A 23863-nucleotide genomic window follows, 5' to 3' on the forward strand; every position below is an offset into this window, starting at 1 on the left:
AGAGCAACACAAAAGGACACGTAGTTCGAGATACTGTTTATAGGAACTGTCCAGAGAGACAAATCCATAGAGACAGAAAGTAGATCAGTGGTTGCTTAGGGCTGAAGGACAACCATGAGTGACCACCAATGGGTACAGGGTTCCTTTTTTTTATTTACTCTTTTGGGGGAGGGAGTTCTTTATGAGGCAAGGAAAATGTTCTAGAATCAGACTGGTGCTGGCTGTGCGCCTCTGAACGTACGGGTAGTTGCCAACTTATGACAGCCTTCTTTTCCAATATCTCCGTCGTAAGTCGGTTATGACATTAAGTCAAATACCTAATTTTTTTTTTAAGTTTTCATTAGTACTGCCTTTTTTTTTTATCAGTATCTTTATAAATCCAGTCTTTGGGGTTGAAAACATTACATATAAACTTACAGATATGTTTTAACATTGTATGTAGTACACATTACTAACGATCAGATGTACAAAAAAAGAAGGGACAGTTGGTCATAACTGAATATATCGTAAGCTGGGGATTACCTGTACGAAAAGGCATTGATTCCTCACTGAAGTAGATGGATTTTAAGGTATCTGAGGTCTAGCTCAATTGGAAACAAAACATGCCCCATCGTGAGAGGCTGTGGGGGTGAAGAGGCCCCCTCGCATGGGATGGGTGCTCCTACCCTGGTTCTCGATCCAGAGGCCTCTGATGTCCCGTGACCTCAGCTTCCAACGCCATGTGACCTCCACCTGGCCTCTGGTGTTCTCGGGACCAGGGGTGGGATGGCAGGTTCAGGAGGGGTCCTCGGTGGATACAGGACAAGCAGTCAGGGCCCAGGCCTGACCCACTGCCCTCTGCCCAAGCCCACTGTTGAAGACCAGGGTTTCTGTCTTCAGTTGGCATGTGGCCTCTCTGAGCCATGACAGCTAGCCCAGGAGGGGAAGAGGAGGGACTTTGTCTCCAAACCCTGGTCCCAATTCACAGAGGAGGAAACAGGGGTTCCTAGTGGACCCTATTCCACTTGGGGCGGGTGGGCCGCCATGATACTGGGTTGCCGTGGGCCAACTCAGCCATCCAAGCCCCCAGTTGCAGTTCCATGTCCTGGGGCTGAGCCCTCACTCACCGCTATACCAGGTTCCCTGGCCTGGAGACACTGCTTAGCTGTGGGCCCAGCCAGCTGGGGGACAGGTCCCAGGAGGTGACTGTGTTTAGTGACCCCACCCCCTGGCCTCCCTCCCTAATATGTGCACTCTGTGGGGGCTGGCTGGGTGGGGCAGTCGGCTCAAGTTTCTGGCCCCAGATCCTTGATAATTTCCCTGGGGCCTGGCGTGGGGTTGCTCCTTCCGGGCCTGGTGGAGCCCCAGGCCAAGTCTACCCTGCCCAGGGCCTCCAGAAACCCTGGGTTGGAGGTCACCGAGGCTCAGGCCGTGGTCTTGATTCTGGGCACCCTAGACCCCCCACTCCCACTGCTCTGGGAGGATGGAAGCCTGGTTTGCTTCACCGCACCCCTGCCTCCCCACATACGACAAAGGGGCCCGCCTCACGGGAAAGATTCCCCAGACCAGGCGGGACAGAGTTTAGGGTTCTCTCCGGGCCCCCAGGAGTCAGATCGAAGTGGTGAGGATGAGAGAGGCCTAAATCCCCGGGATTGGGTCAGCGCCCCCATGCTGGATTTGGATTTGGGGCTGCCAGGGGAAGGGGCCCCCCAAAGCCTCCACCCCGCTCCCCAGCCTCCCCCCAACAAAACACAAAGAACACCAAAATCAGGCGAATGAGGCAGCGGCGGTCGTAACAGGCTGCGTTTAGTGGTTTTTATGTACAAGAAAAATGGTTTTTTTTTTTCTGGTTTTTCATCAACTTTTGTCTCTTTTTTGTTTTTTTTGTTTTTATTACTTTAAAGCTTCCCCCCACCCCCACAAAGTGCATTTTTATCATTTATTTTTGTCATCTCCCACACGTTATAAAGACTCTCAAGTACAATCTATGGAATGTCTGCTCTGTGCTGTGCCCCCTGCGGGCGCTGTCCCAGCCCCCCATTTGCCAGGCCTAGCCCCCAAAGTCGAAGGCACCTCGAGTCCAGGCCTGGGGCAGGGGATCTGGGCATTGGGACCCCCCCATCCACAGGCAGATGGGGTCCCCCCAGCCCCCTCCATCTCCTGGTCCTGCCCCCCACCCCCCCCATGTAAATCTATGTATTTAGTGCGAGCTAGTCTTCACTCTGAGGTTGTGGCTCTTGGGGTGCCCAAGCCCCCAGACCCTGACCCGTCCTGTGCCAGCCACCCCTCTACCCCACTCCAGGAAGGCTGCTTCTTCAGCTTAAATAACTTTTTAAAATAAAACTGCAAATATAAATATCTTTCTTTCTCAAAAAATAGGATTTTTGCGCGCTTTTTTTGTTTTTTTTTTTCTCCCTTTTTTTTTTTTTTTTTTGTGTCTTTTCAGTCTCTCCATCTCACCTCCTACAAATCCGGCTGCCTGGACTATCTCAGTCCTGGGGGGGAGGGGACGGGACCCCAGCTCCTGCCTCAGTTTCCTCCATGTGCTAGTAGCTGCACCTGCTCCAGCCCAAGGGTCTGAGTAGTGCGAGGAATCAGTCCCCCAGGAGGAAGGGGCTGGGGGACCCTCTTCTCCTGCCGGAGACCCCTGTGGGGTGGAAGCCAAAAGGTTACAAGACTAGACAGCCACGTGGGGTTCTCCAGGCAGTCGCCCGAGGGGGCTGACTTTGGTATCACCCAGCTGGGCACAGGGCCACACCCGGGCCAGGCCAGGCCTGGTCCAGCATTTTACATTCACTAGTTGTAACAATTTTTTTTTTTTTTTTGCTTTTTTTTTTTATCCCTTACTCTCAAAAGGTGGGGGGAGGGGGGTGGCTAGGCAAGGGCCAGCAGCATCTAAAGCAAGAATGTTGCTCTTTCTCCTGGGCCCCTCAGGCTGACCACCACTGCAGACGAGGGCTCCGGCCCCTCTCTATCTGCCTGCCCCAGAGACACCCCCCGGAGCCCCTGCCTTAAGCCAGGGGGCCTGGCTCACCCTCATGTTCACACGCGCGCACACACACACATCCACGCAAGTTCATCACGATGATGGAAATAACAATTTTGCTTGTTTTTTTCTTTCTTTTTTTTTTTTTGTACCAGGCAGTTAAAAAGAAAAAAAAAACACCCCAAAAAAAAAGAAAACATAAAAAAAAAAAACAACCAAACAAAAAACCTTCTGCTTTGTCCTTTCTGACGAGTCAGCCCGTCCCTCCTCCGTTTTTTTTTTTTTTGTTTGTTTGTTTCCTGAAACGCGAGAATTCAGCAGTATCTTTGGCAACACTTTATCACGACCTTAATTTAAAGAATAAAAATAAAATCGATCCACATCTATATACAGTATGTGATTGCGCGGAGTTGGGGCGGGGGGTGAGGCGGGAGGGCAGGGGGTCCCGGCTCTGGGCCCATGCAGAGGCTGCAGCCTCTCGGACAGCCCGCAGGAGAGAGGTTAAGGCAGAGTGGGGTTGGGACTGGCGGAAGCGAGCGCGGAGCTGGGGGCAAGGGTTTAGTGCAATTCCCGAGGAGGTTTGTGTTAAAGTGTTGCCTGGGAGGTTGTGGCCCTGGTTTCTACCACAGTCCCAGAGGGCTCCATCCCCCAAGTCCGGTCGCCCCCACTGGCCAGGACGACATCTGTGATTTTCAACTGGTTTTATTGCGAAGGGGTGCGTGGGAGGGGGGAAGAGGGCTCTCCCCTCAGGGAACCTCTCTGGGAGTTGGGGGGAGGCGGCGAGGGGGTCTCGGCCCAGCCTCCGGCCCGAGCACTGGGCTCCCTGTTCAGCCTCCAGAGATGGTTCTCCAAAATAGCTCGCCCCAAGACTTTCAGGTGTGAACACAGCAGCCCTCCACCACCCGGCCCTGGGCCTGCCCCCTCCCCTGGACCCAGAGGGGGGATCCTGAGACATTTGGGGCGGGGGGCGGCTGATGGGCTCAGGAGATGGAAAGAAAACTATTCTGTAGAAACGGTGATGAAAATTGCCTTCTTAAAAAGCTTCCCTTTAAAAAAAGAAAAAAAAAAAAAATAGACGGAGACAACGCACTGGGTACAGGGAGACGGGCCGGCGGCTGAGGCGGGGAGCAGAGACACCCCCCTTTGGGTTTTGACAAGAATGTCTCAGTTTAGCAGAGTGTCTATTTACAGGGTCCCAAGTTAGGATTTGCATATGCAAGAGGGAGACGGGGTGAGGGCGCCCTGGCTTCTGGAAACATCACCTCCCCAACCCTGGCCCCTGTCCGTGGCCTGAGGCTCGGTCAATGCCGGGCCTTTTGGGAGCCAGAGGTTGGGGGGAGGCAGGTACCAGCCCCCAGAGTACAGTCAGTGCCTTTGAGTAAAAAGAGGGGTGCTGGAGTGGGGGGGGTGTAAGGCCCTGGAGATGGGGCTCCCTCTGTGGCCCACCTCGATGGGAATGGCGCATCCAAGATGGCAGCTCCTTGGTGGCCACATGAAAGGGCAGCCATGTTGGAAGAAAGCCCAATAGTGGGCAAGAGGAAGGAGGAGCAGGGAGGATAGAGGGCGAAGGGTGGGTGCGGATTGGATTGCTCTGGCTGGTTGGAAGGCCAGCCCTCTCTCGGGCCCATCCCTGAGCTAGGGAATTAAGTAAGGAGGATCCCTATCGACATAGATGGCCACTGGTATGGCTAACGGGATGAGACCGCTCCACGTCAGGAGGGAACAAAAAAAAAAAGAAAGGGGGGGGCGGGAACAGAATGGGAGAGCGGGGAGAACACAGAACAAACACAAAAACCCCACAGTCCTGCCTTAAATGCAAGCTTCCACGGTGAAATACAAATACCTCAGAAGATTTTTCCGGGCCCTTCCCAAAGCCTACCTGACCCCCGCCCCTTGCCTTGGGGAACAGAAGTGGATTCTACGTTTGTGGTGGGTTTTTTTTTTATTATTTTGTACAAAAATAAATCGACTTTTAGGAATTTCTTTTGCTCGCTCTCTCTCTCACTCTTTTTTTTTTTTGTCTTTTCAACTTTTCATATAAGTTGGTTGCAACTTGTAAACATGTTTTTAAATTAAGAATTAAGATAAAGTGTAGTAGTACCCGTTCTGTGACAAAGTGCCAAGACTTCAAATGTGGTTGGTTGTCTTTTTTTTTTGTTTTTTTTTCCTTTCATTTTATAAAATCTTGTTTTTTATTGCTTTTGTGGCATTGGAACTTCTAGACTCTTCTCCCGTCCTCTCCCGTGGCCCATTCCTGCCATATCCGAGACCCTAGGTAGGTTCCCTCCGCTCAGCTACACTCACCCCACCCTGCTGTCTGCTCCTCTGAGGAAAAGTATATTATATATATATATCTATATATAAATTTCATTTTTAAGGAGGAAAAGAAAAAAATCTAAAAAGTGCTTTTAAAAATCGGGAGAGGGCTACGGGATAGGGAGAAGACCTAAGTGTTGAATTTTCAAACGTCTCGTTGAGGGGGGACCCAGGTGAACTGGGTTGGAGGTGCCGCCCCGGGGGGGCTGGTCTCCAGGGGTCCTGCCGGGTTGTAAGTGCCGTGAATGGAGGCGGCAGGATCCCTGGGGGAGCCATCCTGGCGGCCCCCCCCACCCCAGTCTTATCCCCTTTTTTCCAAGCTGGGAAATAAATAGATTTGTGTCTCGGTGGTTGGGAGATCTGGGGAATGGGGAGCCAGAGGCAGGATGGGGAAGTGGGGAGGCCGTTCGGGAGATCGCGGGGGGAGACCCCCCCCTTAATAAGTGCCCTGAGGAAGGAGGGTGGGGGGTCGGGGACAGGGGCCATTTTAACGTCCACTCACAGCGGACAGAAAGCATTTTTAAGGTCTTGTCTAAAAGACTCATAGAAACCAGCGAGCGGAGGAAAAGAAGAGCTCACCCCAATCTCAGGCCCCCCATGGGGCCCACCCTCACCCCAGCCCAGGGCCCGGGATGGGGCAGGCCACAGATGGGGACCCAGGCCCCAGGCCGGGTGCCTGCGGGGCTGGAAACCCTTGTGTCACGTCCCATAACACCCCCAAACCAGGCCCCGAAACCCAGCAACAGGGTGGCAGGAGGGGACCAGGAGCGAGAGGGTCCCTGTTTAAGGAGAAAACATCAGGAAGGAGAAAAATCTAAGAAAAGCACTATCCTAAAATCTGTGAGGCTTCATATATATATATCTGTATATATATATATAGATATAGATATCTGTATATAGATTTTCTTTTTTTGTGTTTTTCGGGGGGTGGTTGGTGATTTTTTTTTTCTCTCTCTCGGGTTTCTGGTTTCTCTTTTTTTGTTTTTGGTTTTTAGGCGAGTCCGGCCGTGAAGTTACCGTCAGCGGCTCCCCCACCGCTGCCGCCTCCACCGCCGCCGGGACCTGCTACATTCAACTGGCCCAAGCCATCGGGGCCCACCTCGTCCTCGTCCTCCTCCTCGTCCTTAAAGTGCTTCTCCTGGCCGTTGCGCCTGGCGTCGGGGGAGCCGGGCGGCGCGGGGGTGCCGGGCGGCGCGGGGCCCCCCGTGGTGGCCGGGTCAGGCCCGCCGCCCGCTCCCAGCCCCCCGCCCCGCACACGGGGCTTGCGGCCGCGGCGTGAGGGCACCCCGTTGCAGCCGTCCTTCTTGAGGTGTCTGTGCAGGTGGTCGGAGCGCACGAAGGTCTTGCAGCAGCTGTCGCACTGGTAGGGGCGCAGGCCCGTGTGCACGCGCATGTGGTTCTTCAGGTCGTAGTTGTGGGCGAAGGCCGCGCCGCACTGCTGGCACAGGTAGGGCTTCTCGCCTGTGTGCTTCCGCATGTGCACCTTGAGCTTGTCCTGCCTGCGGGCGGGGCGGGGGAGGGGCGGTCAGCGGGCCTGCGGGGGACACGCCCCAGGGGCAAAATCACCGTTCCCGGAGCAACTGCAGAAAACCCTTGGGAATTGCTTCCGGCTAGGGAGGAGGCAGGAAAGGAGCCCTGGTGGAGCAGTGGTTAAGCACCCAGCTGCTAACGGAAAGGCTGGCAGTTCAAACCCACCCAGCGTTTCTGCAGAAGACCTGGTGATCCGTTCCCCTAAAGGTTGTTGTTAAAAAGAAAAAGGAAAAAAAAAAAAAAAAACAGCGTAGCCCTCAATTCCAACCCATAGCGACTCTATAGGACAGAGTAGAACTGCCCCATAGGGTTTCCAAGGAGCGCCTGGTGGATTTGAACTGCCGACCCTTTTTGGTTAGCAGCCTTATCACGTAACCATTGTGCAACCAGAGCCCCAAAAGTTGTTTAACAACAATGTCAATTAAAGATTGTTGTTAGGTGTTGTCAATTTGATTCTGACTCACACTGACGCCATGTGGCAGGGTACAACTGCTCTATAGCGTTTTCTAGGCTGCAGTCTCTACGGGAGCAGATTGCCAGGTCTGTCTTCTGAGGCACCTCTGGGTGGGTTTGAACCACCAACCTTTTGGCTAGTAGTTGAGTGCTTAATCGTTTGTGCCATACAAAGACTTCTAGGATTATTTTAGGGTAAGAAGAGGGTGACTGATGGGTTTTCTGGGAGGCAGGGCATTCAGCGCTCAAGCTGAGAAAGTTCTGGGCAAACGGGGACAAGTAGGGGCGGTTTAACAGTCTGGTGGCAGCGCTGAGGGCCCGCAGGAAGTCTTGAATGGGCCTTAGACCTGGCTCACTGTGTGGCCCTGGACAAATGGATGACCTCTCTGAGCCTCACTTTTCTTATCCATAGAACAACCAAGCAACCAGTTGCCATCAAGTCATGTCCAGCTCATGTCGCCCTCATGCATGCCAGAGTAGACCTGTGCCCCATAGGGTTTTCAATGGCTGAGTTTTTAGAAGTGGAGTGCCAGAATTGCCAGGCCTTTCTTCTACAGCACGTCTGGATGGACTCGAACCACCCTTTCAGTTAGCAGCTGAGTGCTTAACTGTTTGCACCACCCAGGGACTCCTTATCCATGGAAGGAGATGGCAACAGGTTTCCCGCCGCTGCCTAAGTTCTGTTAGCAATTCTGCCCCAGGAGGGGTGAAATGAGGCCAACAATTGGCCACTGCATTTACTCACACCATGGGCATTTATTGAGTGTCTGCTGAATACTAGAAACCCTGGTGGCGTAGTGGTTTGGAACTCAGCTGCTAACCAAAAGGTCTGCAGGTTGAATCCACCAGCAGCTCCTCGCAAACCCTCTGGGGCAGTTCTACTGTGTCCTATAGGGTTGCTATGACTCAGAATCAACTCAAAGGCAATCGACTTGGGCCCTGTTCCAGGTGCTGAAAATACCGAAGGGAACACAACAAGCAATCATCCCTTCCCTCTGGGAGCCGGCAAGTGTTGTGTTTGGTGACCGATAGTGACCAACAGTCCCCATTTACCCAGAACTTTCCCAGCTTTAGCCCTGAAAGTCCCCTGTCCCAGGAAACCCGTCAGTCTCGGGCAAAAGGGGACAGTTGGCCATCCTAGTAACTGAGTCCCCCAACTGTTCCCTCACCTCTGCGTCATTCCCCTGTGCCAAACTGGTTTCCTGGCTGTCACCCCATACACACCAAACATGAACCTACCCCAGGGCCTTTGCATGCGCTGTCCCCGCTGACTGGAATGCTTTTTCCTCCCAGATCTTCACTAATGTATTTAGGCTCAAATGTTACCTTCTCAGAGAGGCCCTCCCCCCGGCTGCCCTGAGTTCCCTCACCCCCAGGTGCTGCGCTGTCCAGTACGGCCGCCACTGGCCACTTGCAGCTCCCATGCCCTTGAGATATGGCTGGTCCAAAGGGAGATATGCTGGAAGTGCGAAAGGCACTGAGATCCTGGGACGGGTAATATAAAACAAACTCAGAACCCTGCATGCTGCTTACATGCCAAAATGATGATAATTGGATCTATTGCATTATATAAAAATATATGGCTAAAATTAACTTCACCTGTTTCCTTTTTTTTTTTTTTAACGTGGCCACCAAAATATTAAAAATTATGTTATGTGGCCTGCATAATATTTCTGTTGCACAGCACCAGCCCATATTCATGGGGGTGGGTTCCTGTCCCGAATCCTCAGGGCAGGGGTGGGACCAGGGTCTTTGAAGCCCAGGGCAGCTTCTAACCAGCTCCTTTCTGCTGCCTCTTGTACCCTCAGACGCTCTGGGTCTCTTCCTTTTCATACCCACCAGACTGAGAGCTTCTTCAATGCTCACACTAAGAAACTCCTACTCATCCTTTAAAGCCCCAACTCAAATGCCCTTCCCTCCTCCAGGAAGCCTTTTCCAAACCCCAAAGACCTGGCTCCTCCTTTGAGTTTCTCCAGGTCCAGTCCTTCTGTCGGGTACAGCCCTGACCACAGAGAACTCAGAGAGCCAGTGTCCCTCCTTGCTGTAACCCATCCATGGCTCTCAAAAGCCCTTGGGTTCAAGGCCAGGCTGCTAGGCCTGACTGTAGAGACCCTTAGCAAACAAAACCCAGCCCTGCTCTCTGCCTTGTCACCCCCACGTAAGCCGACAGAACTCAGCCTGTGAGGAACTCACTACTCCCTGGCCTAGCCAAGTCTGTTACCAGCCTGTGGGCTTTTGGCTCCTGCAGCTGCCAGGCTCAGAGAGGGGAAGTGACTTGCTCAGAGGTGCACAGCAGGCTGGGGGCAGAGCCAAGGCGGGCTGGGGGCGGAGGCAGCCCCAGTTTCGTCACCCCGAGCCCCGGCTGGGTAATTATAGCCCCGGCCGCCACAGGCCCCGCTTACTCAACGCTCCGGTGTGACTCAGAGGGGCCCCTGGCTCTGGAGCCTGGAGGGAGGGTGGGGGCTGGGGCCCTGGGTGGGGGGCCAAGAGGAACCAAGCGGGTGCGTGGGGGAAGAGGCCTGGCCGAGTGCCTGTCCCTCACTGGGCCTCAGTTTCCCCAATTGCCAAATGGGATTGTCCCCGGGTCGGGAGTGGGGGTGGCCAAGAGCACGGTAACTCAGAGTGAAACGGAGCTCCAGGCCTGTGGTCAGGAGGCCCCGGGCCTGAGTAGGGTAGGGCGGAGTCAGGCTCCACTCCTGGGCTGGTCCCACCTTCCAACCTTTGCTTAAGTCTGGTCACCTCTGAAGGCCTTGGCCTTCTGGGCCTCGACCAACCGCCCTGGTCTGGCTACTCCTCCTAGGCCCAGAGACCCCAAGGGCATGACCCACAGCCACCTCAGGACTCTCCAAGTTCACTGTCACCCCAATTCTGCCAACTTGACTGGCTGCCTCTCAGTTGGTACCCTTCGACCCCGTCTGGCACTCCTGGCCTGGGAGTCCAAGCCACACCCTCTCTCCTGGCCTGCCTGGGGAGGGGACTGAGGGGCTGGAGAGGGGGTCAGCCCCCAGTTCCTGTCCCCACGGGGTGGGGCTGGGAAGCTAGGACAATGGCCTCTTTCTTCAGCTTGGGCGGGTGTGGCTGGGGGAACCCCAGGGCGGGGGGCAGGGTGATGCTGAGTCACCCAGCCTGGCCAGGCCCCTGCGTGCCAGCCCCCCACCCCCACCGGGCCAGCCCGCCCTGGGTCTACATGGCCCAGTAGCCATCTCTGAACTCTAATGACTGAATTACAAACTCCTCCCTCTTGACCTCAAACTCCACCTGGCCCAGGACCTCCTTTCCCCACCAGCCCTGTGGCTCCTGGGTCCTCCTCCCTTCACGCTCCCCTGAGCCGACTCTGCCACGGGGCCTTTGCATGGGCTGCTCCCTCTGCCCTCCTCCCTCTGTGCTCCCCCAATCTGACTCTGCCACAGGGCCTTTGCACACGCCATTCCCTCTTCCTGGAACGCCCTTCCCTACATCTCCCCCCGGCTGCCCCGTCTCTTGCTCAGGTCTCAGTTCGGACACCACCACCCTAGTGTGGCCTCCTTTAGCACCTGCAGCCCCACCCCAACTGTGTTCCTGCTCCATTTCTCTCCTGGTACTTTCTGCCAACTGGTATCAGAAACTCTACGTATTTATTTTGTGTACAGTCTACCGCCCAGCACCTGGAACGTCAGACCTGCAAAGGCAGAAGTTTGGGCCTGTCTCAGTCCCTGCCGCATCCCCAGCACCTACAACAGGGCACGACACAGTCGGCACTCAACAAACATTGGCTGAATGAAGCAAATTCCTGGGGCAGGACATTAAACCACAGAAAACCAAACCTGCTGCCATCCAGTTGATTTTGACTCATAGTGACCCTATAAGACAGAGTAGAGCTGCCCCATGTGGTTTCCAAGGAGGGGCTGGTGGATTCAAACTGCCAACCTTTTGGTTAGCTGCCCTCATAGCTCCTAACCACTGTGCCACCAGAGCTCCTGGGGTAGGACCTAAGCGGGCTCAAAATCAATTGCCATTGAGTCAACCCTAACTCACGGCAACCTCAACTGTGTCCCAGCCCAAGTGTGCTCCATAGGGTTTTCAATGGCTGACGTTTCTTCCGAGGTGCCTCTGGGTGGACTCAAACCTCCAAGCTTTCAATTAGCAGTCAAGCGCGTCTACCCTTAGAACCACCCAGAGACTCCGTGAGTCCAAATCAACTCAGCGCCAACTGGTCTGGGACACGCTTTGGGTGTACGGCGGGCACCTGGCTTGGCTTCTGCACTTTACCCCCCACCAGAACGTCACCAGGGCAGGGGACCGTCTAGCTCATTCTCGAGGAGCACCTGGGAGATGCCTGGAAAGGGACGATCCAGGTCAGCGTTAGGGAAGGCAGGAGGTTCAGGTGTGGCTAGGAATTTGGGCCAGGGACCCTGAAAGCTGGGCCGCCCCCGGCCCCGCCCACTCAACGCTCAGTCCCACCCACCAAGCAGTGGCTCCACCCACCCCATCCTCAGGCGGGTCCAGGGCCAGCTCCGGCCCCGCCTCCACCCTCAGCCACACCCACCCACCCTCAGCCCCGCCCCCGTCGGCGCCCCACTCACCTGGTGAAGCGGACCTTGCAAATGTTGCACTCGTAGGGCTTCTCGCCCGTGTGGGTCCGGATGTGCCGCGGCAGTTTGCCGGCGCCCTGGATGACCTTCTCGCAGATGGGGCACTTCTGGAAGGCCTTGGCCCGGATCTTCTTCTCCACCTTCTGCGACCAGGCCGGGTAGACGTCACCGTCGTGGGCGCCGCTGAAGTACTTCAGGTAGTAGTCCATGACGCCCTTGTCCTCCGCCCTCGACTCCTCGTCGCTGTCCGCGGCCCCCGCCGCCGCCGCCCCCGCCCGGCCCACCGACGACATCACCTGCTGCAGCAGCGTGCTGGCCGCCAGCCCGTCCACGTCCGGCCCGTCCCCGTCCTCGCCCTCGGCGGCGCCCGAGTGGAAGCCCGGGGAGTCGCCCGGCTCCGGGGCCGCCTCCGACAGCGAGGCCGCCTCCTCCTCCCCGGCCCGGCCGTAGTGGCCGTTCTGGGTGGCGGCCGGCGCGGGGAACAGGCCCCCAGCGGCGGCGCTGGCCGCCGTGTCCTCGTCCCGCTCCGGCCACAGGCCCGGGTTGCTGTCACCCTCGTCGCCCTCACCTGCGGGGGGCCGCTCCCCCGGGGGGCCCGGCCCGTAGAAGTCCAAGCCGTTGCAGTCGCCGGCGGTCACGGCAGCCACGGCGGCCGCCACGGCCTCCTTGGTGGGGTCCAGGTCATCGTCGGAGGCGCCGAAGGCCGACCAGGGGAAGGCGGCCGCCGCGGCCGCGGCCGCGGGGGGCAGGCTGTTGATGGGGTTGCTCTGGAAGAACTCGAGGTACTCCTTGGCGCGCAGGAGGTTGCGCTGGTCGATCTGCTCGACCAGGTCCAGCTGGCCGGCGGCGGCGCCCGGCTCGGCGGCCAGGATCTGCCGGTCCAGCAGGTCGGCGCAGACGTGGCTGACAGCGGGGATCTCCAGCAGGCGGGCGGCGCTGAGGATGTCGCCCACGTTGGCGGTGCTGACGGTGAGCGTGGCCGTGTAGGCAAAGTCCACCAGGGCGGTGAGCGCCTCGGCGCTGACGAAGTCGATCTCGTACACGTTCTGCTGGTCCACCACGGCCCCCGACGTGAACAGCTTCTTGAAGTACTGGCTGCAGGCGGCCAGCACCGAGCGGTGCGTGGGGAACTCGCGGCCCTCCACCAGGATCACCACGTCGCACAGCAGGCCCTGCGTCCGCTGCTCGTTCAGCCCGCTCAGGATGTCGCTGCTGTGGTCGGGGAACGGGATCCCGATGGGGCCGTCCACGCCGCCGGCCATCTTCCGCGCCGAGACCTGCCACACCGGGGAGGAAGGGGGGACTGTGGTGAGGCCGGGTCCCGCCCGCCGTCCCGCCCTGCCCCAGCCTCGGTTTCCCCAGCTCTGTGTCGTCCACCGATGTGGCCCTGCTCTCAGGGCTTCGCTCTGACCGTCTGTCAAATGCGAGAGCCGGGCCTTGGGGCAGAGTGCGGGCAAAAGCCCACACTGGGGACTCAATTAAACATCGCTGGCACCCTCCCTGCCACTAGAGGCCCCAGAGGAATGCCCGTTCAAGCTGAGCTTGGAGGCGTCCTACAAGCACACAGTAGGTCCTTAATAAATGTGCCCCGACATACAAGCTTGGTTATTTTTTGTTGTTGTTGTTAATCTGAGCGCAGGCTTAGCCAACACCTTCTCCCAGAGATCACAGCAGTAAGGTTTACAAAGCACCTACTGTGTGCCGCTCACGTCAGCACCCCTGAAGAGTTCCATAAACACCACCATTGTCAAGGGGAGGGGATAGAACAAGGCTCAGGGAGGGGGGTGCCCTGCCCACAGCCCCACAGCAAAAAAACTGGGGCCTTTGGACCCCAGAGCCCAGCTTCAGCTGATACCCATCCTGCCTAACCCCTTGTCCCCTGCCTCCCTGTTGGGCCTGGAGCTCCAAGTCAAAAGGAAGGAGTGAGGCTGGGGCCCAGGACCCATCCTGGGGTCAAGGCAGGCCCTGTGACTTTGCAGGATGAACTGCTTCCTGCCCCACTGAGCCCCCAGAACACGACTTGGCCCTGGGTGTGAGAAATCAGGGACCCAGGTTACCACCTCCCCATGCTGGCTCCCCTCAGAAGGAGCATTGGATTGGGGATCTCCTGCCTTCCCAGGGCCCCGCCTGGTGGGCTGTCCCCAACTCTCAGCTCCCCAGGCTATGCTGCTCAGTCAGGCAAGGCGCCCTGGTGTGCTCTGGGTCTCAGTCTCCCCATCTGTCAAATGGGCAGAGGCTTTTGGAAGTGCTGGACCCTGGGGACCTGTCTATCCGTCCTGCCCCCTCTCTCCCCCCCTCCTTTTTTCCGCCTTCCCCTTGCTGTGACTCATCCACCCACTCCGAGCTTGTGCAACCCTCTGGCTGCCGTCCCCACCCCTCCACCCTCTCCGGGGAGCCCCTGGCTGCCCCAAGCCACCCCGCACAGCACACATTCCTGCGGGCTGGCCACAGCACTCCGGTTGGGCCTCCTCGGCCTCCAGAGGCCGAGCGACCCTCCTCTCCAGCCCCGGCTCTGACCAGTCCCTCTCGCTCTGCCACAGACATAGGCAGCCGGCCCGGTGCTGGTCTGGCGGACACAGGAGGTGGCCCTTGCGGCCCTGGCTGGGCTGTCCCAACCCCCTGGGAGCAGGGTGCGGGCGGTAGGCGACACACAGGCCTTTGTACAGCAGCGGCTGAAGCACTACACTTCCCAGGACGCCTCTCTCCCCTCAGCCCCCCTCCACCACCCCCCCCCCCGCCTGCCCTCCTTCCCGCCTGGGCCCAGGCACCAGCTGCTCAGCTCCCCCCTGCGTCCGCCAGCCTGCCGTGGGGCGGGGGGGAGGCTCAGATGTGGCTGCTGGGAGCAGGGAGGGTGGGGGGCGAGCCCCCTTTGGCGGCTGCCACCCCCTGCCACCATCTGCCGTCTGGCCCGGGGCTGCACGGCCTGCGGGCAGATGGGGTGCAGGATACGACTGCCTTGCCCTGCCTCAGCTCCTGTAGGGAGGGAGGGGACTTCTGACCCAGGCCACCAACGCCCCAAGACGGCCACCCTGGCCCTGCAGGGCAGCTGCACATGATCCAGGATCCCCTCAGGCCTTGGTCCCCAGGTGTGACTAGGGAGCACCTCCCAGGGCCTCGAGGTTGGGACCTGGGATAGTCCAGGTGATCTCCATACTTAAGCCTCCCCCTTCCCCGGGCCACGCGTAGCAAGCGCTATCTTCCCACAAGGCACTGGTCTGCTCAGCCCATTTTTAGGTTCAGGGTGGTGGGTGGGACCTGTTGCCGGAAGTCACCCAGCAGGGATGGGACAAGCCTGGGACTCGAACCCAGCCCAGAGCCCGAGACCAAGTCCCAGGCCTGGGCCTCCAGGGGCTGACCAGCTGGGTCCTCTATTTCTCCAGACATCTGTAACCTGTTCCACAAAGGGCAAGGCCAAGGAGAGCCCCCATGACAGCACTAAGAGCCCCCATTTTACAGATTACCTACAGATTAGCAAACTGAAACCCAGAGACAGCTATTGTCCTGGCTGAGGGCACACAGCAAGGCTGACCCACAGGGGCCGAATGGGGGTGGCCCCACCTCCCGCCCCCACCCCCAGAGTCACCACCTCCTGTTCCCTGGAAACCAAACTGGCTCTGCAGACAACTGACCCCTAACCTCCCTCCAGGAACACAGGCCACCTGCCGGCCCCACCCAGGCTTCTCCAAGCCCAACCCCTCAGAGCCCGAGAAGGAGGGCAGTGTGCCGGTGGGCGAGGTCCCAGTGCACCTACTGCGTGTATGGCCTCTCACTGTTCCCTTCACCCTAACAGGCCCGGCAGGCCCCTGGCACACAGTAGGTGCTCAATAAATGGCGGTTTTGTTCACGACAATCAGAACGCACAATCTCTCCTTTGGGAAGCCCTCTCCCCCAACACCCAGGGTCCCTGAGCTCAGGGCCCCCACCCCTCCCGCAGCTCATCTTTCATCACGGCCCCTCCCCCACTCTCGACTCCGTGGGATTTCCGGGGTGCTCAACGCTGACTCGGCTACCCAAGAGGGGCAGGCCCCAGCAGGCCCCTCCTGGGCTGGAGGCGGGGCGCACTCCTCCCCCTGGACTTCTCTTGGCCCCTACGCCCAGTGCTCTGCATGGAGGCACACAGTAGGGGCGCATCGGATGAACCACAGGGTGGACCAAAAACTAAAGAAACACCCTGAAGAGAGCCCATGTCTGGCCCCGCCCACCAGGGCACACCCAGTGTCAGGGGACTCTGCAGCCTGCCAGTCCCACCTCCTATCTAACCTAGGGCCAACTTGCTGTTGCTGTTTTCCAAGGCAACAGGACCCAGGCCTGTTTTCAGTTCTCTGGGGTCCTTTTCTGTGTCCTGGGACTTTCCAGAACTAACCTAGGCCTTTCCCTGGGGTGGGGAGCTGCTTGGGCACCCTCAGTTTACCTTCCATCAGCTTTTTCTGGCTGAAGAAACTGGGGACTCAGAGAAGTGAGGGGGCCTGGCCAAGGTCATGCAGCTGATCAGTGGCCAGGCCTGACCTCCTGCCACTCAATTGTGGGGACACGGGGGAGGTGGGGGGGGGCTGGCACAGCAGGTGTCACGCAGGAGGAAGCTAGGAAGGTGCTCCTGGCATGGGAACCAGCAGGGGCAAAAGCCTGCAGGTGGGTGCAAGGAAGGGGGGCGAACAGGGAAGTGGGAGGCTGTGTTGCTAGGGCAGGAACAGGGAGTCTGGGGCTCCTCAAGGTCACCTAAACGGGTGAGGGGTGAGAGCGGGCCTCCTCCCACCCACACTTCCCGGGAAGGAGAAGGGGGGCAGGGAGGCAGGTAATTGCCACCAACACCTTCCTGAAGGAGTGCCTGGGGGCGCAGCTTAATGAGGGGTTAAGGGTCCCCACCCCCCAAGGAGAGAATGGGGTAGACCTAGAAGTCCTACTGTTTGCCATGCCAGGCAGCCCAGGTGCAAATCTATCCACCCCCCGCCCCGCCACCGCCAAGCGATATGACCCCAGGCAAGAGGTGAGGCCTCTCTGTGCCTCAGTTTCCCCGGGGGCCATTCTTTCTGGGATCAGAGTTTCATTGACAAGGGCTCAGCAAACCTTGCCTGAGGGCCTACTGTGTGCCAAAGGCAGTCCTCAAAAGTGCAAGGAGGCTGTTCACCCTCTAACTTCCCTTTAGAACGTTATTCCAGAATCCAGCCTCCTCTCCACCTACTATGTGCCCAGGGAGTGGGCAGAAGGGTCCCAGGAGGAAGCTGGGGGAAGCCGTCTAGAGGGAAAAACTGGGCCCAGAGAGGGTGGGTGGCGGGCCCCAGGTCACACAGCAAGCCAGGCATGCAGGTGTGGCTGCCAGGCCCATGCCCGTCGGCCCCAGCCCCCTCTCGGCCTGCGGACTGTGTCGCAAGGTTCGTACAGACAGGTTACCCCGCCCTGACCTGGTGCCAATCCTCGCCTGGCCTGGTCCCGGCTATAATGGGAAGGAATGCAGTGTCCCGATTGGGGGGCGGGGGGCACTGACCGACTGCCCGGGGTGGCTGCCAGCTGCCTGCCTGCCCGCCCCCTGCCCACGCGGGCCTCCGGGCCAGACATGGAGCAAACAGGCCCTCGGCCATTTTCCGTGTCCATTTATTGCCCTAAATGGGGAGGGGCTTCCTGCCCAGGCCTTAAAGGGCCAGAGGCAGGAAGGCTGTGGCCCAGCGGGAAGTGTGAGTGGGTGGGGGGATGAGGAGGCCCTGGAGATTCCATCTGATTCCCAGCTCATGGGTGAGGCCAGGGCCCACCCTGTTCCCACGCTCAGGGTTCAGCCCCTATACCAAGGCCGGGCGGGGAGGAAGCCAGAGCCATCCACAATGGAGGTGGAGGAATGAGCTTCCCATCACCGTGGGTAAGCAAAGGCAGACTGCAGAATTCCATCACTGTCCACACCGCCCTGGGCTCAGGCTACACCTGCTCATCCAAGTGCCAGGGACAGGCTAAGCTCTCCTCCTGTCACTGGCTTGTCACCTGCACACACACATACCGGCCCGGCCTGACCAGGTGGAAACTGCAGCCTGGGAAGCCCCCAGTGCAGGTCTGTGCCCACAGCGCCAGGTCAGATGGAAGGTGGGACCAGGCCTTGTTTTCCAGTCAAACCAGAAAGGCGTGGGTGGGGATGCTTCCACTGAGTGGCCAGCCACAGCCTGCTGGGGGGACAGATGGAGGAGCTGGACCTTTGGCCATCCTCCTCCCAGGTACGGGATTCTCCGCCGGCCGGGCACCTTCTGCGCCTCGGTGCTGGAAACTCAAGGCTCGGGCCCCAGGGCAGGGGCCGCTCCTGGCAGGGCTGGGAGCCTGGTCATCACATCTTGACCATCACAGCATAGAGTGTGATACAGGCATTAAACCCACCAGTCTTCAAGCGCTGGGAAGCAGGATTTGTAGTCAGCGTCTCATTTTACATATCAGAAACAGGCTCAGAGAGGGGCAGTGCCTTGCCTGGGGTCACACAGCAGAGCCATTTGACTCCATCCTCCCTAACTTGGTCTCTTGGGGAGCAAACTATACTCCATCGTAACCCCCAGGTCCCAGGTACATGTCAGTGGAGGGCTAATCCCCTAGGCCCCCTCTTACTCTCATGCCCTTGGGGAGCTGCCTTCCTAAGGGGTGAAGTTTGCCTGACCTTGGGGCAAGCCTGGAGTCCAGATAGTCTGTGAACTCAGGGTCCTCAGTAGTTGCTCAACAAACGTTCCCAAGGAGTCACCGACTGAATCCCTGAGATGACATTTTTGGGCCCACGGTCATCTCCACGTTGCACTGATGGGGAAACCGAGGTTGGTGGAGGGGAAGTGGCCTCCCTACGCAGACCTCAGGCGGAACTCAGGGCCGAGCTGGGATTGGACCATGCTCGCCCCCACCCAAGCCTGTTCCTCTGGTCCCCACTGCCCAGGGCTGTCACAGGGCGGTTTATGATCTGTAGGGTGCCTGGAGCACCAGGTGACAGGTTGGGGGGGGTGAGTCTCAGGTGGCTAGTGACCCCACACCCAATCCCTGTAGTACCCAGAGCTGAGCCTGGTGCTCCCCACTCCACGACAGGGGGACAGACAGTCCCCACCTGGGGGAGGGTCACCATAAAAACCAAACCCATCTTACAGAGGGCTATGTACATGTGAATAGTAAATACCCTCCAAAGTCACCCAGGAATTAAAATTTCAGCGTCCCCTTTGGCCTCGGGGCTGGTCCAAGGTCACGGGGCAACTGGGCCAGCATTCGAACCCACAGCCAGCCTCCTCTTTGGAGCACTAGCTCTGGTACCATGACCCTTTCCCTCTTGGTTTGCTCTGGAATAATGGGGTCATAAAATCCAGAGCCCTGCCCACCTCCGAGGGCCAAGGTGCAGGCTGGCCGCTCAGGAGGGGCACCCATAAAAGTACCCGCCATGTGGGGGTGGGAGGCAAGAGCAAGGGGGCCTGTGCTGTGTGACCTTGGGCTTCTTGCTGGTCCTCTCTGAGCCCCAGAGGCTCAACTCTGCCAGCAGGTGCTTGAGACTGAGGCTGGATCACCGACCTCCAGCTGGATCGAAGACAGGTTGGGCAGGTGCCCCCAGCCTGCGCCCCAGGGAGGACTTTGGCCAGGTCCTGGGCCAGGAGGCAGGACCACAGGGGTCGACCAGCCCAGCCCCGGATAGGTGACCTCAGGCTGCTCTCTGCCTCCCTCCGGGCCTCAGTCTCCCCCACCCAGCTCAGCACCTGCTCAGAGGGTTGCTCCAAAACCCCAGGTTGCCACGTTCACGGTCTGCTTCCCCTCTAGGCCTTGGTGTCCCCACCTGGCAATGGGGACCATGCCACCTGCTGGCCCCAGTGCTAGGTTAGAGAGCCTTAAGGAATAGAGAGAGAAAAAAAAACCACCACCAAGGACTTGCTCATGGCCTAGGAATCTGACACCCTGAGTCCAGGCTGAGTTCTGCCCTGCTGGGCCTCAGTTTCCCCCAGCAGAGAATAGGGCACGGTGGTGCCCTGCATTGCTGCTAACTGGCCACTTTGCAGCCAGTCAGAACTGAATAATAAATACCCCCCCAAAGTGACCCACGAATTAAAATTTCAGTGTCCCCGTTGGCTCCTCTTTCCTTCATTAGCCATGCAGAGCCCAGGGTTCGCGCTCCCACCCCCTCCTCCCCCAGGCTCCGTCGCCACAGAGATGGCTGGCAGTAAACAGAGCCCCGAGCCCAGTGTGCTTCGGGGCCCCCTGGGGGAAAACGCCCCCTGCCTGGAGCCCTGGACAGCCCGGCCAGCTCCAGCCCAGCACCCCTACCCCAGTCGCCAAGGGGGTTCTGGGGCCTGGACTCCTGAGACCCCTCCCTGACACCCTCTGCCAATAGGAAGTGATCAGCGGGTGGTGGGGAGCCCCCCCAGTGTGGGAGCGGCGCTCTGGGGTTACGCCCTGGCCCTGCTGGGGAGGAGGGGGGTGACACAGAATCCCGGACGGAGAGGGCGTCCGGCTCCGGCTCCCGGAGGCAGCTGGCAGGGAGGGGGCAGAACACCAAGGCCACCAGTGTGTGAGCCAGGTGGGCACCGCCCGGGCAGGGGCGCCGGCACCCCTCTCTCACTTCCGCCGGCCGAGCCACCAACTCCTGACTGTATTCCCCACACACTTAGTGGGCGCTGACTGTGTGCCCGGGCCTGGATGGACAGCACCCTCCCTCTGCGGCCCACCAAGCTCTCCCGCCTGCCAGCCAGCGCGGGCAGTGCTTCCTGGGCCCCGCAAAGGCCTGGGCCCTGGGGTACACCGCCTGCCTCCCCGCGCTGCTCAGCCCCCTGCCTGCTCCTAGGCCTGGGGCTGGGGGAGGGGGCTGGGTCCCGGACCAGGGCGGCAGGGAGGGCGCCGGATCCCACCAGTTCTCCCCCTGCTCGGCCCGGGCTCCGACTTCGCACGTGGTGGTGGCGTCAAGGGGAGGGGGGGGTCCAGGCACGAGGAGCCGGGGTCACGCGCTTTGGGGGCGCAGGCGGGGAAGGAGAGGTGCTCTCTTCTCTCGCCCGGGGGCCGGGATCGGGCGGCCGCGCGGGCAGGAGAGGGACCCGGCCGGTCCCCCCAGCCCGGGCTGAGTCAGGCCGGGCGGGGGCAGGAAGCGGCCCCCTCCCCCGCTGGCCGCAGCGCTCGGCCCCCGCCCGGCCCGCGGGCCCCCGCCGCGCCGCCCGCGCGGGGGGGTCCTACCTCCTTCCCGGGGCAGCGGCGAGGGGGCCCGGCCCCGGCGGCGGCGGTGGCGGCGGCTGCGGCTGGGCTGGCTCCCTCCGAGGGGCCGGGAGGCGGCAGTGAGCCTGGCCCCGCGCCACCCCCCGCCGCCGGCGGCCAATCCCCACCCGGGCTGGGGGGAGGGCGATGCAAATTACCCCGGATCTGGGTCCGCCCGCCTCCCCCACGCCCGGGCCCGGCCTGCACTAGGCCGCGCATCCCCGGGCTTGCCTGCGTCGCGCGGCCGCCCGGGCCGCCGCCCTCCCCGGGGAGCGCCGGGCGGGGGCCCCCCCGAGGCGGGGGGCCGAGGGGAGGGGGGCTGGGGACGGTTACACAACCAGGCGGGGAGGGGCCCCGAGGCGGGGAGGGGGCCGGCCCGCGGGCCGCGCAGCCGGAAGCCGGGGACCGCCACCGGCCCCCGGCGAGGGGAGCCCGGCTCCAGGCCCCGCCCCCATGCCGGCCGGGCCCGCCCCCGAGGCGCGCCGCGCCAGCCTCCCGCGCCCATTGGCTGGCCGTCCCGCCGCTCACCGCCCCTCCTCCGCACCGCCCCTGCCCGCGGGCCGCCGAGCGCCGCCGGCGCGGCTCACCCTGGGAATTGTAGTCCGAGCCGCCGGTCACCTGCCAGCTGCAGACGCTGGAGAACTACGACGCCCAGAAGGCCCCGCGGCCCTGCCCGCCCACCCGGACACCCCACCCCTTCCCCCTCCTTTGCAAAGCCCCCCTCCCTGTTTTTTCAGCCCCCTCCCCCCCCAATCCCCCATGGAGCTCAATCCTGGCCAACTCCAACGTATGCACGCAGCACCGAATAGGCCCTCGGGGGGCGCGAGCGCCCCCCGCACCCAGCTGCAAACTTAGCACGCGACGCGCCCCCCTCTCTCCTCACGCCGGTTCCCCCCACCCTCAATGCAGCCCCGCTTCCCCTCCCCCGCTCCCCGCGCTCCCCGAAAAGCCATGCACCCGGCTGGGCGGGGGGGCTGGCACACGAGCCCATGCACTTCGCCCCCGATCGCCCCTCCCGGGCGGCGCCCTCACCCCGCGCCCGGGATCCGGGGCGCCTCCAGCCCCCGGGCAGCTGGCAGCCACCCCCTCCTCGGAAACTTGGGGACAGTCCCCGGATCTCCCCTCCGCAGAGGGCAGGGTGGGCGCAGCGCCCCCGGCCCGTCCCCGCCTGCACCGGGTCCCCAGGGCCGCGTCAGGCGCCCACTTACCTCGCGGGGCCGGGCCGGGGCGCGCGGGGCCGGGGCCCGGGGTGGGAACTGGGCTCCGGGCCGCTGGCCTCCGGGGTCTGGGCGCTCGCTGGCTCGCTTGCTCGGCTTCCCCTCGCGCTGCGCCTAGCTCCGGCGGCGGCGGCGGCGTCACTGCCCCTACAGTAACTGTACAGTACAGCCAAAGCCCCGTATGATGCTCGCGACTCCCTTCCTGGTTTCTCCGAGGGCAAGAGGGGTCCTCCCTTGTCTTAAAGGTGCCGCAGCCGCCGGCCCCCCCCCCACCGCGCCCAGCCCGCCCCCCCGGCCGGCTTGGAGCCTGGAACAGGCTCGGCAGGTCCCCTCTTGCCACGTCTCTGCCCTCCCGTGGGGCTTCGCCCGCTGCGCCGGGGAGCCCGGGCGGTTAGTAGGTTTTGTCAAGTTCACGGGGGGGGTCCGGCCCGCCCCCAGCGCGCCCCCCCCTCCTCTGACCTCTCCGCCCCGCGCCGCGGCGCTGTGCCAGGTAGCCAGCTTATCTGGCCCCAGAGCTGCCCGGGGCACGGGGGGAGCGGGCCCCCCGGGGCGGAGGGGGGGTGGGGGCCTCCAGATAAACAGGCCCCCAGCCTCTGCAGCGGGCGGGGTGCGGGGGGGCGCGGGCTGTGCCCCCGACGCCCGGGGCGTGGCACGGTGGCAGCGGGGGCGGGGAGGGCTGTGCGCACGGCGAGGACGCGCGCGGGCGTGGGGCGCGGTGGGCCAGACCGCGGGGGCTGGGGTTGCGGGCGCGGCGGCCCTCAGTTTCCCCAGCCTCACCGCGGAGCCGGGGCGCGCTATTGAACGACGGCTTGGCGCGCCGGGGCGCCCTCAATGCCACAGCCAACCTGCCCTCGCGCGATTATATAAAGGAGTCGCCTCCACCCGCTGCGCCAGGGGCGTAGCGGGGGAAGGGGTTGGCGAGGGGCGGGGAGGGCGGTTGTTTTCCCGGCTTGCCCAAGTGCCCCCACCCAACTGCGGGTTGCTGGGCGGGCCAGAGGACCCGGACCCGGACGCCTGGGTTCTGTGGGCCGCTCCCGCCTGGGTCTGCGTGGCTTGGGAGGGGCGGAGGTGGGGAGTGGGGAGGCGTTGGCTCGGTCGAACTTTTTTTGCCTGGCTATTTCTCCCACTTCCTCCCCGGTCGTGGGAGAGGTCCGGCGGGGGACGGGGGAGGGGGAGGAGGGGACGAGTAGTGAGAACAGCCTGGCCCGACCCGGCCGGCTGCCCACTGCACACAGTAGGCGCCCAGGGAGGGTTGGCTCGTGTCATCAGCTGCCTGGAGGCTCCGGGCCTCAGTTTCCCCTTCCTCCTTCCCTGGGACGGAGAGGGCTGGCACTCGCTTTAAGTGCCATTTACCGAGTGCTTAGCGGTGGATGGCTCTGTCCGGGGTCCTGTTTACCTCCATTCTGACATCCAGTCCCATTGTCGTTATTATTATAGCTCCAATTCTACCTTCCAGAAAAAAAAAAAAAAAAAACTGGCCCTGCGATGGGTAAAAATAACCCCGCCTGTCCCGGGACTTCAAAGCCCTTCTTTCCCACTCTTTATTACCTCCCTGCGCAACATACTAAAAGCGCCTTTCAAGTCCCAAACGGGTTGTATTGGCTTTTGTCCTAATAATTTGGCTTCAAGGGGAGCCCGGAGAG

General features: G+C 60.8%; 2 protein-coding genes across 2 annotated transcripts; one reads left to right on the forward strand and one right to left on the reverse strand.

Annotated features, from left to right (window-relative positions):
• Positions 1 to 1791: 1791 nt before the first annotated feature.
• Positions 1792 to 21074, reverse strand: ZBTB7A (zinc finger and BTB domain containing 7A). The gene is made up of 3 exons (XM_064280296.1): positions 20986 to 21074; positions 11827 to 13112; positions 1792 to 6780 (listed from the first exon to the last, which is right to left on the reverse strand). The coding sequence occupies exons 2-3, from the start codon at positions 13095 to 13097 to the stop codon at positions 6273 to 6275; spliced, it is 1779 nt and encodes a 592-aa protein (XP_064136366.1). The 5' UTR covers positions 13098 to 13112; positions 20986 to 21074; the 3' UTR covers positions 1792 to 6272.
• LOC135230472 (collagen alpha-1(I) chain-like) lies at positions 13215 to 23122 on the forward strand. Its single transcript, XM_064279814.1, has 13 exons — positions 13215 to 13401; positions 14376 to 14474; positions 15482 to 15591; positions 16979 to 17204; positions 17739 to 17901; positions 18030 to 18085; positions 19955 to 20101; positions 20153 to 20238; positions 20430 to 20716; positions 20882 to 21600; positions 21913 to 22372; positions 22503 to 22710; positions 22820 to 23122. The coding sequence occupies exons 1-13, from the start codon at positions 13215 to 13217 to the stop codon at positions 23120 to 23122; spliced, it is 3051 nt and encodes a 1016-aa protein (XP_064135884.1).
• The last annotated feature ends 741 nt before the right edge of the window (positions 23123 to 23863 follow it).

The sequence above is a fragment of the Loxodonta africana genome, chromosome 3 (genome assembly GCF_030014295.1).
Source record: "Loxodonta africana isolate mLoxAfr1 chromosome 3, mLoxAfr1.hap2, whole genome shotgun sequence".
Classification (NCBI taxonomy): domain Eukaryota; kingdom Metazoa; phylum Chordata; class Mammalia; order Proboscidea; family Elephantidae; genus Loxodonta; species Loxodonta africana.

What these genes read in the sequence shown, in the direction of transcription:
- ZBTB7A (XM_064280296.1), bottom strand. Translation starts at nt 13,097, where the DNA reads ATGGCCGGCGGCGTGGACGGCCCCATCGGGATCCCGTTCCCCGACCAC. An exon ending in TGCAAGGTCCGCTTCACCAG is followed by an intron (nt 6,781 to 11,826) that starts GTGAGTGGGGCG and finishes CCCCGCCCGCAG; the next exon opens with GCAGGACAAGCTCAAGGTGC.
- LOC135230472 (XM_064279814.1), top strand. Translation starts at nt 13,215, where the DNA reads ATGTGGCCCTGCTCTCAGGGCTTCGCTCTGACCGTCTGTCAAATGCGA. An exon ending in AGCGCCAGGTCAGATGGAAG is followed by an intron (nt 17,902 to 18,029) that starts GTGGGACCAGGC and finishes TCCTCCTCCCAG; the next exon opens with GTACGGGATTCTCCGCCGGC. An exon ending in ACTTCGCACGTGGTGGTGGC is followed by an intron (nt 20,717 to 20,881) that starts GTCAAGGGGAGG and finishes GGGCTGAGTCAG; the next exon opens with GCCGGGCGGGGGCAGGAAGC.